A 12294-nucleotide genomic window follows, 5' to 3' on the forward strand; every position below is an offset into this window, starting at 1 on the left:
GTTAAAAATTAAAGTTGCAAATGGTACTGAACTTAATACAGTGAAGTTTTGCCTGAATAAATGAAGACAAAGTTTATCCAGAGAGGAAGGAGTTTCTAGACAAAGGATACTGCTTATAGTAGAATATAATTTGTCACATTGAAGAACCCAAGTTCTCCTTAAATACACTCTTAAACAAACAGATGGCAATGGCAGTGAGATGAGCTATTTTGTCCCTTAGCAGCCGCCATGCAGACGCACGCGACTGTGGCCCTGTCGCACGGATCCCTGGGAGTTGTAGTCTTGGCCCGCTCCCGTAAGTATGGCGGCCTCCATAGTTGGGTGCTGCCGGCCTGCAATGTGCCTGACCCGGAGCTTCGGAGCCGCCCGTTCCCGGGTGCCCGGGCCGGGCCGGCCGCAGAGCACGGGACCGTCTGAGCCGGGCGCGTTCCGGCCGCCGCCCAAACCGGTGATCTCGGATAAACGCCGCCAGCGGGACGAAAGCAGGTGAGCCAGGTCTCCGGAGGTTCTGCTGACCCGGAGGGGGTCGGGGCCTCAGGGCAGGGCCCAAGGGTGCAGAGCCCCCGCCCCCGATTCGTGCCTGTCGGTTCTTCGAGAACCTTCTCTGCAGTCCTCAGTATCTCAGCCAGCAAAGAAGCCCCTAGACTTCAGGTTCTTCCCGCCGACCTTTGGCCTGTTTCTAGATGTTTGGATTTTTTCCCCCCTTTTTTTCTTGCATTGTTTTCGGGCCACACCCATCAGTGCTCAGGGTTTGCAACTTACTGCAGGCTGTGCACTCAGGGACAGCTCCTGGAGGGCCTAGGGGACCCCTGGGATGTCAGGTAACAACCCAGCTCAGCCACGTGCACGGCTGGCAAGCGCCCCCTTGGCTTGCTCCAGCCCTAGGACCTTGAATTTTCATTCTAATGGCATTTATACTTTTTCTTTCAATTGTTTCAAGCTGAGTTTAAAATCTGTTAAAGAAGAAAACAAGGAGGTTTTCTGTTCAGGTAATTTTGCAAAGTGGTGATTTAAATGTTCCTGTCTTTTCTCGACTAATGGATTATGCATATTACTCAACCTGAGGACCGAGATTATGGTCACCGACTCTGACAGCTAGTCTCCATTTAAATCTTGACTTGCTTAAATTATAGCTAAAAACAGGACACTCAAGTTCTCTGCCTACCTTTATTTCTTTACTCTTGAAGAGGCAATGATAATGATACTATCAATGCCTTGAAGAAGCAATGATGATACCAAACCTAATAAGTTGTCAGGTTTAATGTAGATTATAGATGTCAAGTCAGCCTTGGACGCACCACTAGGGGAGTACTGGGAATTGTTAACTTGTTCTCGTGAGAAATAACAATCAGTTTTAGAAGATGGACTTTTTCTGTTTAAAGAAGAGTAAAACTTGACATCATAAATTTTTCATACTTTGTTTATTTCACAGCGCTTACCTTTTTTGTTTGTTTGTTTATGTTTTTCATAGGTTCTTGAGCCCTGAATTCATTCCTCCAAGGGGAAGAACAAATCCTCTGAAATTTCAAATAGAAAGAAAAGACATGTTAGAAAGGAGGAAAGTCATCCACATTCCAGAGTTCTATGTGGGTCAGTGAGAATTGGATGTTTTTGTGTTTGTTTTCTTGCCATAGAGACAATTATTTTTCACAAATCTGGGTTTTGGCATACAAAGGAATTCTTAACTTTCTGTTAAAATACTTAGGAAGTTATGAAGTTACTTAGAAATGCTATTATTTGCTTTTGAATATTATAAAAAAGTTCACTGTTCTGGGCCAGAGATGTGGCTTAGCTGTAGAATCCTGAATGTATGAGACTCTGGTTTAAGTGCCCAGCACTGCCAAAAAAGATTACTTTCATCTTATAGGAAGCATCCTTCGTGTTACTACGGCTGACCCGTATGCCAGTGGGAAAACTAGCCAGTTTCTGGGGATTTGCATTCAGAGATCAGGATCTGGACTTGGAGCTACTTTCATCCTTAGAAATACTATTGAAGGACAAGGTAAGTAATACATCATTGCTTTGATTTTCTTGGAGATGTTATCTCAGGATTCTTTTTATTTTCTACTTCCTGAGATAAGACATTTGGAACTTGGATGTTGAATGAGGCTCCAAGGAATAGCATGGAGCCAAGTGCCTAAGAATGATAAGAACACTGGTTCTGGAGCCATAATAGAGCAGGTAGAGGATTTGCTTTGCACAAGGCTGACCCAGGTTTGATCCCTGGCACTCCGTATGGACCCCCAAGCCCCGTGAGGAAGGATCTCTGAGTACAGAGCCAGGAGCAAGCCCTCAGAGCTGCTGGGTGTGCCCCTAAAACAACACCCACCCCCCCAAAAAAAACCAAGTTTTTTGAGACATGGTTTTATGAGTGGCTGGAGCGATAGCACAGTGGGTAAGGCATTTGCCTTGCACACAGCCAACATGGCCAACCCGAGTTCGATTTCTTCGCCCCTCTCAGAGAGCTTGGCAAGCTACCAAGAGTATCTCGCCCGCACGGCAAAGCCTGACAAGCTACCTGTGATGTATTGGATATGCCAAACACGTAACAATTGTCACAATGTTACTGGGCCTGCTTAAGCAAATTGATGAACAACGGGAGGACAGTGACAGTGACAGTGACAGTGACAGTGACAGGTTTTATGAGACATGGTGCTTAAATTTTAAACAGAGGAGGGGAAAAAAATCTTCAGAAAAATTCTTTATGACACGTCCTCTTCATACCAATATCAGGTACTCTTTTCCTTTATGGGATGACTTACTATAATTTAAGGCACGTGCAGGAATTTAGGTTTGCTTGTCTGCTCTTTTTTTAGGTGTTGAGATTTGTTTTGAACTTTATAATCCTCGGATCCAGGAGATCCAAGTGGTCAAGTTAGAGAAGCGGCTGGATGAGAGTTTGCTGTACTTACGAGATGCCCTTCCTGAGTACAGCACTTTCGATGTGAACATGAAGCCAGTGGCACAGGAAGTCAATCAGGAAGTGCCTGTTAACGAGGTAAAAGATGTGCATTTGGAACTGTGCATTTCAGTCTAAAACAAGAATCATTTAAAAGCTTTTTGGAGACTTGTTCATGACGGTCGGCCTGATTCATTCCCTGTTTCTGTCTTCCTTTAGCTGAAAGTGAAAATGAAGCCAAAGCCCTGGTCCAAGCGCTGGGAACGACCAAACTTTAAGATTAAAGGGATCAGGTTTGACCTTTGCCTGACCGAGGAGCAGATGAAAGAAGCTCAGAAGTGGAGTCAGCCATGGCTTGAGTTTGATATGATGAGGGAATATGATACTTCTAAGATCGAAGCTGCAATATGGGAGGAAATTGAAGCCTCAAAAAAATCCTGACTCTGGGGCCGGAGTGACAGTACAGTGGGTAGGGCACTTGCCTTGCACATGGCCGACTGGGGTTTGGCCCCCATTGACCCCTTTTGGTCCCTACCCTGGGTCCGCCTGAAGCCTGCTCTTGAGTGCCGAGTAAGCCCTGAGCATCACCAGATGTGGCCCCAAAACAAAAACGTTTGATTCTGTCATGAATCTGGTGCATTGCTGAGGATACGTGATTCTCCAGGCACTAAAAAACTTGATTTCTCAGAGGACAGTCATTAAATCAGCAACATATTCATCATCTTAGTAGTACATTAAAAAAAAAAAAAACAAGAAAGACACACTTGTTTGTTTTTAAAAGAGAATAGATGTGGTGTGTCCAGTCTTCCTGGTGCCAGAGCTTCCATTGACACCTGCTAATGTTACCAGCATGCTCTGGAATGTGAACCAGAGGGTGGACAGGATGACGTTTCTAAATTTGTGAAATAAAACTTAAACATGGTCAAGTACGATTTCAAGAGTAATTCAGTACACATTCATGAACCCCTCCCCAAGAATAAAACAGTCTGTATTCAGAAATGCTTAAGAAGCGGGACCCAAGGGCCAGGGATGGAAGAGCAGTCAGACACCAGCCTAATGTGCCCACACACGCGTGAACTGCAAGTCTGGTTGGCAGAGAACCTAGTCAGCCTCTCCTTGTCATAAAAAGAAAAGGAATCTGAGAGGACTGCTCTTTCTACGTGCACATCCACCCACTTCCTTTTGTATGTAGGCTTTCTCCAACTTTGGAGTGCATCATTCTGTTGCTTTGAAAAATAAATATTACATAGGAATTGTTCACAGTGTGTTTAGATTTGAAAGTACAGTTGATGTGTCTAACAGGACATCATCCTAAGGGAAACCTCATGGAGAACACAACAGAACCTGTATTGTGATCTGGCCCTGCTTCCCCGAGATTCTGCCAAAAACCACTTGAGAAGTTCATGGATAAGGGCGTCAGTGAGTCCTCTGAGCTGTGGCTCACTGGAGGACTGGGCTGGGCTGGGCTGTTGGGGCTGGGGAAGTCATGTCTGACGGGAAGTCATGGCTGAGTCAAAATCCTGCTGAGGAATGATGCTTAGCTATACTTGTGTATGGTGATTGGAGTGTCCGAGCTGATCCGAGTTGGGAATGAAATGAAAAAGTTGCAATCACACATGGTAGAGAGCATCCGGATCAGACTCGTGGTAATTCTCTTCAGATTAGTGCACAGGAGAAGCACTGCCTTTACCAGTCTCCTGAATGATACTGCTCAAATCTACCTTCCGGTGCCGATTACATTTGCATTCCCTCCTAAATTGATGTTTTTTGGGTTCTATATTTTCAATTTGCTGATTATTAACTCGTTTTGGTGGTGTTACTAACCGGTAACAAGAAAGGTAAATTAGGAACTAGAGAAATAGCACTGTGGATAGGGTGCTTGCTTTGCATGCAGCCGAAAGAGTCCCATCCCTGGCAGCCCATATATATCCCTGTAGTCCTCAGGAGCAAGGAGTAATTCCTGAGCACTGCCAAGTTGGCCCCCAAGCAAAAAGGTAAACAGAGACTTTGCATGTTATTTGCTTTTGAACAAATTTGCAGGCCTCACCCAGTGGTGCTCAGGAATCACTCCTGACCCTAAGCAATGCAGGGGTGGCCCTGGTGGTCACAAGCCGAGCAGGACCACATCTTCCGGCCCTAACACAATTTGATTGGCCAAGAATTCCAAAAAGCAGGCTGGAACCACAGGACAGCAGGTAGCGCATTTGCCTTGCAAGTGGCTGACCTGGGTTCGATCCCCGGCATCCCATATAGTCCCTTGAACATCCATCACCGGATGTGACTGTAAAAGCCAGAAAAAAAAAAATTCCCAAAAGTGGTCTTTTGGTCCACTGAGCACTGCTTAGGAGAACTAAGAAAAAAAAAATTTATTCAGGGCTGGCCAAAGCTGAGCTGGGTTCAGTAGCAAAAGTACCTGTCTCGTAAGCAGGAGGCCATGAATTTGATTCTCATGCCCACGTGGACTAAGTACAGTACTCTAGCTCTCTCTCAGACATCTGTATCGTAAAAGGTTGTGCATCTACCCCCACTCTCCCATCCAGGGAAAAGTGTTGCAGCTGGAATGCTGTGTAGCCCAATGCGTATGGCATTCAAGATGTGCGTGCACCGTGGCCTGGATGCGACCCTCAGGGAGGGAGCACTGTAACCAAAAAGTGTGAGCACACAGCCAAGAATGACCTGCCATAAACCCGACTGCACCCAGCACCATGGTTGAGTGTGTGGGACCACAGCTGAGGGAGCAAACTCGAGGTCCCTGATTAGCAACAGGAAGGAAAGGGGAAAAGAGAAAACAGATTAGATAGTGGTTTGGGGAGGGTTTATCCTTGGGATTATCCTTGGGATTATTCATGTGCATGTTTTTGCGGGGTGTCTCTACCACATCAGTGTCTTGGTCTATATAGCAGAGTTATCCCATTTCCTTCCTGAAGTGTTCTGGGAGCCATGGGTGGAAAAACGGGGGTTTCCAGCATACTTCATTGATATACTCACTTGTCCTCTTGCCATTCACTGCGAGCTTCGGGTTTAGCACCCAGTGCCTGCAGTCCTGAAAAGTTACCAAGCGGTGTCACTTCTCTGAAGACTAAACCTGTGGGCATTAGCTGGTGGGAAGGTGACAGGCAGTGGTGGGGAGTGGGCTTAAGGATTTAACTGCCAGGTGTGATTTGTGTCATGTTTGTTCTTTCTCACCTGATAGAGCTCAGGGATAGCGCTATTCCCTGCACAGTGCTCTCCCTGTATTTTTTTTTTATTTGGGGTAGGGTGGGAGGGTTTGGACCAAACCCAGAGTGCTTACACACCAGGTGCAAATGTTTTGAATTTTTTTCTTATACCCCTAAAATCATGATTAGCAATTAGGATGTTTGGATGTGTCTTATCTGTTGGCCACTGTGGAATTTATCAAACCTTGAAATCAGACCACTTACTACCACTCATTTCTGCGGCATTTCTCAGGGCACTTGTTTTCTACCACAGGAACGTCTGAAAACTTGACTTCACACATACACACCTTCTCAAGTAATGCAGCATGAATTTCAGTTGAAATGGAATTTCCTATATCTGCATATTTCAGTGATTTCTGGCCTGTCAGGTATTGCCTTTTCCCGTAACAGTTTAAAACTTTTCCATCTGCACACTCCTTGCTCTGGCAACAAGTGGGTTGTCCACCTGCTCTTTTGACTTTGAACAAAGCCTTAAAAACTGCATTAATTTAAAAAATATTAAAAGAACAACTGCACTAATAAATGTTCACCTTTCTCTGGATTAACTAGGTGGCACTTGAATGTTTTAAGACAATTCTGTCGGCAATAAATCATAATGTGACTGCCTTACAGAATCTTCCTGGGAAATTTCTGGTTAGCTGGTCATTCTAAATAAAATGAATGACCAGCTAACATGAAATCAAGGTAGTAATTTTAAGGCACACTTTATACAGAAACTTGATAGATTTAGGTTGGTTTGAGTGGGAAAAGTTTACAACCACTGGTCTAAGATGCATATTAAAACCAAATTTTTTTGCTTACCCTACTGTTGTTTTCTTAGTCCGTATCCATCACCAGAAGGATAATTAATGTGGTCTTCAATAGTGCTCAACCCACAAAAAAGTGCCAGGGTTCACTGTTCTAGACATTCATCAGACCTTATGCATAATTGGGGGATGGAGAGAGTATGGGGGTCAAGGTACATGTCTTGTAGGTGGCCAACTCCTGTTTGATCCCTCATCCTTGCCAGGATTGACCGTTAAGCACAGGGGGCTTTTTTCTTTTCTTTTCTTTTTTTCTGGTGTGCTGGAGCGATAGCACAGCGGGTAGGGCATTTGCCTTGTACGCAGCTGACCCGGTCCGATTCCTCCATCCCTCTCAGAGAGCTCAGCAAACTATCAAGAGTATCCCGCCCGCACAGCAGAGTCTGGCCAGCTCCCCGTCACGTACTTGATATGCCAAAAACAGTAACAAGTCTCACAAAGGAGACATTACTGGTGCCTGCTCAAGCAAATTGATGAGTTGGAGGATAATGCTACAATGCTACAGTGTGAAAAATAAAGGTCAACCTCATTTCATTCCATAAAGCTATTTAGTTCCACTAATATTCTTTCTTTTTCCACTGAATTGACTAGGAAACCCCATAAAATCATGGTATATTGTAGGCTTTAAATCGGGACTCTCAATTCTAGTCTATTAAGACACTGAAAAAATCAGTATTTCACCTACTCACATATGATTTTATTCTTAGAGTAAAAATCCTAGAGAGACTAGTTGAAAAAAAAAACACCTTCATTTTCGGGGGTTGAGGGACTGGAGCAATGGGTTATATAATGAGTGCTGGATATTGAACCTGGGATCTCACATATACAAAGCATGTGCTCTACCACTTGAATCATATTCTTGTTTCCCAAACAATACCTTTCATATTAATTCAGAAAAATAACTGCAACTTCTTTTGGGGGGGAGGTCACACACACTGGCAGTGCTCAGGGATCACTCTTGGCTGTGCTTGGGGGACAGGTGCCATGACATGAGCCTGTGTTGGCTGCATGCAAGCCAAGTGCCCTTCCCACTGTCCTTTCTCTCTGGCCATACAATTTTTGTTTTTTAAGTAGAAATTAACGATGAGTGAACATTCTCTCAAACCTTTTATTTCTTAAAATAATTTCTATTATGCTTCTTTGTAAAGAAACCAGTTTCACACCAATGTTTCTTAAAACAAAAATTATGGGACAGATTTCTCAATTCTTTTAATATTACTTCATGAGTGGAGGTTTATATTCACAAAATTTGTGTTATATTATATTGGGGAAGGCTGGAGCAATAGCACAGCGGGTAGGGTGTTTGCCTTGCAAGCAGCCAACATGGCCAACCCGAGTTTGATTCCTCCGCCTCTCTCAGAGAGCCTGGCAAGCTACTGAGAGTATCTCGCCTGCATGGCAAAGCCTGGCAAGCTACCCGTGATGTATTTGGTATGCCACACACAGTAACAATTCTCACAATGGAGACGTTACTGGGACCGCCCAAGCAAATCAATGAACAACAAGAGGACAGTAACAGTGACAGATTATATGGGGGGGTCTGGAGCGATAGCACAGAGGGTAGGGCGTTTGTCTTGCACACGGCCAACCGGGGTTGGATTCCTCTCTCCCTTTCAGAGAGCCTGGCAAGCTACTGAGAGTATCCCGCCCTCATGGCAGAGCCTGGCAAGCTCCCTGTGGCACATTCGATAATGCCAAAAACAGTAACAAGTCTCACAATGGAGATGTTACTGGTGCCTGCTCGAGCAAATTGATGAACAGCGGGAGGACAGTGCTACTGTGCTATATTGGAGACTATATTAACAAAAATTTAGGCAGCTTCATAGTTCTCAGTAATTTGCTGTCATTGGCCTTCTCATCAATAAATATGCTATTTTCCAAATTCCACTGGTGAAACGCATCCTCTCGGTCCCACAGTCCATCAGCAGGAGTTTCTGTTCTTGAATGGCCAACACCTCCGGAGTAATGTACAAACAGATGGTGAGAGCACACAGCCCTCTTACATATGCAGATGTTTTTCCCACAGGCTTCTTATCAGACTAAGAATTTAAATTCCTAGTGTTTATGAAAGGGCACTACATTTTGTTTGTGACTTTTCTATAATCATTTTTAAACCTTTTTAAAATTATTTTTCTGGGTGAATGATATTGATTGCTAAATTTAATTTACTATAATGTTAAAGACTTTGACTTCAGAGTTCATGAGTGATATTTGTCTGATAGAGTCTCCACTGAGAACAAGGTGAGCTTCACAAATGCTTTTGACTATCCTTAACTCTTGTATCGTGAATAAAAAACTTGAGTTTTAAACTAAAATTCAGTTGAAAAGTTGGAATCTATCGTTTTTTCTAATAGTTCCACTCTACAAAAAGCCAGATAAATCTTTCGCCCAAGTTTAAAAGGGAACACACTAACCAGAGTTAATTAAAAATGCAAAAGTCAACAAAAAAATGCAAAAGTCAGAGGAAAATTTCCAAATGTATACTTTAATAATAAAAATATTACAAAATTTATATGTAACAAAGTATCTGCCATTTGTGTGAAAAAACAAGAGGAGAAACACCTGAGAAGGTAGCAATAAAAAAGCAGTTACTTCTGCATCACAAAACTGTCTGGAAATGCCAAATGCTTTTCATCAACAGCTTGAATTTTCTAGTTGTTCTTCATAATGGAAACTGAAAAAGATTCCATTCCATCTGATGAATCTTTACTGCAGCAGAAATAGCACAGCAAATTGTTAAAATATATGCAGATTTAAAACAACGGGAAATAAATGTCAGAGGCCGTGTACCCAAATCCTAGAATATAATCGACTTCCTGATATTTTGGACTTTAATTATAAAAATGCTTGATTAAATAAATCACATGTTCCAGAGTTCTTAAAAACCTATTTCCTCTCTATCACCAATGACAAACACCTAATAAAGAGACATTAAATTACCTAACAAGAAATAACTTAGTAAACCAAAAGTATAACACAGGTCTTGCATAATATTGATATCCTTAACATAGAAAATTTATTAAAAGAGATGAATCCGTATTTTCAAGAAAATACAATGACGACAAAAATAACAATTCACTCTTGAGTAGACAAAGTAATTTCAAAGATTCTTTTTACCCTGTTAAGTTTGCAATCAGTCAAAGAATAATGATAATACCTCCAGCTGGTGAGGGTTCATTGACAACTCATCCTGAGTGAACAGACGGCATTGGTAATACATTTCTCAAGAAGAAGCTAACAATAACTTATTAAGGGATGAGGCGACCATGTAATACAGTCCAATTAAGATTTCCATTTTCACTTGTTATAATATGAGAGAGCTGCAATAAAGAAACTGGAAGATGGTTTTAGGGTTCAAGGCAGAAGATTCACCTAAGATCAAACAACTATGAGCATGGCTTCTCCAACTCTTTTAAATTAGAAAAGGAGCTAAAAGAATTCAGATGAAATAGATGCATTCAAACTCTTGCTGCTTCTGTGTGTTAATTCTTTCAAGTGTTGCAGAAGCAGTAGCCTTTTATGATACTAAAAAGTAGAAAGTGGGGGAACAAAATCTTACTTGTACTGAATTCTTTTCAAGTATAGGATCAGTGTGACTATATTAAAAAAGTTATTTAGTACTTTCCTGTAAGGTTTACTCAAATATCTTTTAATACTGGTTTAAGGTGGTCTAGATGACATTCTTCAATGATGGATTCTGCTTGATTCAGAGCTTTTATTTTCACCAGAATAAGAAGTATCTCCTTGACTTCATCCCTGATAAATGAAACATTTTCTTTTAAAAATACAGTAAATCAGAACCAAAAATTTTACCTTAAGATAATGTCTCAAATAACATGAAATACTCAGATGCTACCTTCTTCACATAATTATAAACTTTTATTTTAAATACACTCTTTGTGGATGTATTCCAGCAGATTTTAATGTAAACGACTATAGAAAGGCTTGAAAGCACAGAGCAAATCTGTCATAAATCTGAGCTGTGCTGCTAATGTTTGATTATGCTATTTTGGTCAAAGCCTCATCAAATGCTGCAAATATGGGCTTTCCACTTAAATTTCTGTTGAAGAACTGGTTTAGCAATTCTCCTTATTAAGCAACCACACTGACCCCTAGTGCTGTGAATGAGGAATCAGAAACACTGCGAGCTGTTGGCAGGCAGGTAAATACCAGGCTACAGACCTGTACTTAACAAGTATCCAGACACTGAAAATTAAAAACTTTGTTCAATAACAGGCTTTCAACTCACAGTTTCACTTCTAAATTCCCTCTGATATACGGTTTTCTGGAAGTGCTTATTATGGAAGACTGACATTTAAAAAATATAAGAACAAATGTGCATGACATAGTGATTATAAAGCTATATGAAAATATTACTGTATTACAGCAATAAAGTCAGAGATGGTCTAAAAACACAATCTTTCTAAAAATTCCTGTGAACAGAACACTTGAACTATACCATGGAGCTATATATAAAATAAGCATTACCTGAATTCACTTTCAGATAATTTACGTGCAGTCTGTAGTAAAAACTGGATGAAATTTTCTAGTTGGGGAATAGATGTTTTCATGACAGAACTTTCAAACCATTTTTCTGGTAAATATGCTGCTACCTATTAACCAAAACATACAACAGTTTTTTTTCTTTTTTATAATACTAGGTATTACTTAAGTTTCTAATAATCTAATTCCCAGTAATCACACAAGCCACATATTACGGTTTTATTGTGGTTATAAGTGTTGAACTGTTTTCTTTCCCAAGTCAAAGACACAAACACATAGACACACACACACACACACACACACACACACAATTTCTGAGTATTAGATCTGCTGTCACTGTCACTGTCCTCCCGTTGTTCACTGATTTGCTCGAGTGGGCCCAGTAACGTCTCCATCGTGAAACTTGTTGTTACTGTGTTTGGCATAACGAATACATCACAGGTAGCTTGCCAGGCTTTGCCATGCGGGCGAGATACTCTCGGTAGCTTGCCAGGCTCTCCGAGAGGGATGGAGGAATCGAACCTGGGCTGACCAGGTTGGCCGTGTGCAAGATAAATGCCCTACCCACTGTGATATTGCTCTAGCCCATTAAATCTGCTAAAAAACAAAATTTCTAACCAGATACCAGAAACGCCTAGACACAAACACTTTGTTCAACTCAACTTTACAGAATGGATTTTTAATTATCACTTCGTAGTACTGGGTAGGTGATCTAGTACATGATCTGCACAAACAAGTTAGACAAAATATGACTTTTGATCTAATTTAATACATTGCTTTAACTATATATAGCAATAGGGAGAACTGTATAGGCATTCAATAGGTATGGTACATAATCTGAAGGAAAGCTTGATTTAAAACAGAAAAATGG

The 12294-nt window shown here is 41.6% G+C and overlaps 2 protein-coding genes across 2 annotated transcripts in view; one reads left to right on the forward strand and one right to left on the reverse strand.

The window, feature by feature from the left end:
• The first annotated feature begins 275 nt into the window (after window positions 1-275).
• On the forward strand, window positions 276-3727 carry MRPL19 (mitochondrial ribosomal protein L19). Its single transcript, XM_056117016.1, has 5 exons — window positions 276-486; window positions 1472-1590; window positions 1868-2002; window positions 2817-2998; window positions 3119-3727. Exons 1-5 carry the CDS (start codon window positions 302-304, stop codon window positions 3338-3340), a joined length of 843 nt encoding a protein of 280 aa, XP_055972991.1. The 5' UTR covers window positions 276-301; the 3' UTR covers window positions 3341-3727.
• A 5726-nt stretch (window positions 3728-9453) lies between these two features.
• GCFC2 (GC-rich sequence DNA-binding factor 2) overlaps window positions 9454-12294 on the reverse strand; it is a 36050-nt gene continuing 33209 nt past the window's right edge. Inside the window, exons 16-17 of the mRNA XM_056116662.1 lie at window positions 11409-11533; window positions 9454-10676 (exon numbers count right to left, since the gene is read on the reverse strand). Coding sequence (XP_055972637.1) covers window positions 10559-10676; window positions 11409-11533 — 243 coding nt within the window. The 3' untranslated portion in view covers window positions 9454-10558. The remainder of the gene's footprint in view (window positions 10677-11408; window positions 11534-12294) is intronic.

Source organism: Sorex fumeus, unplaced genomic scaffold (genome assembly GCF_029834395.1).
Source record: "Sorex fumeus unplaced genomic scaffold, SorFum_2.1 ptg000003l, whole genome shotgun sequence".
NCBI lineage: Eukaryota > Metazoa > Chordata > Mammalia > Eulipotyphla > Soricidae > Sorex > Sorex fumeus.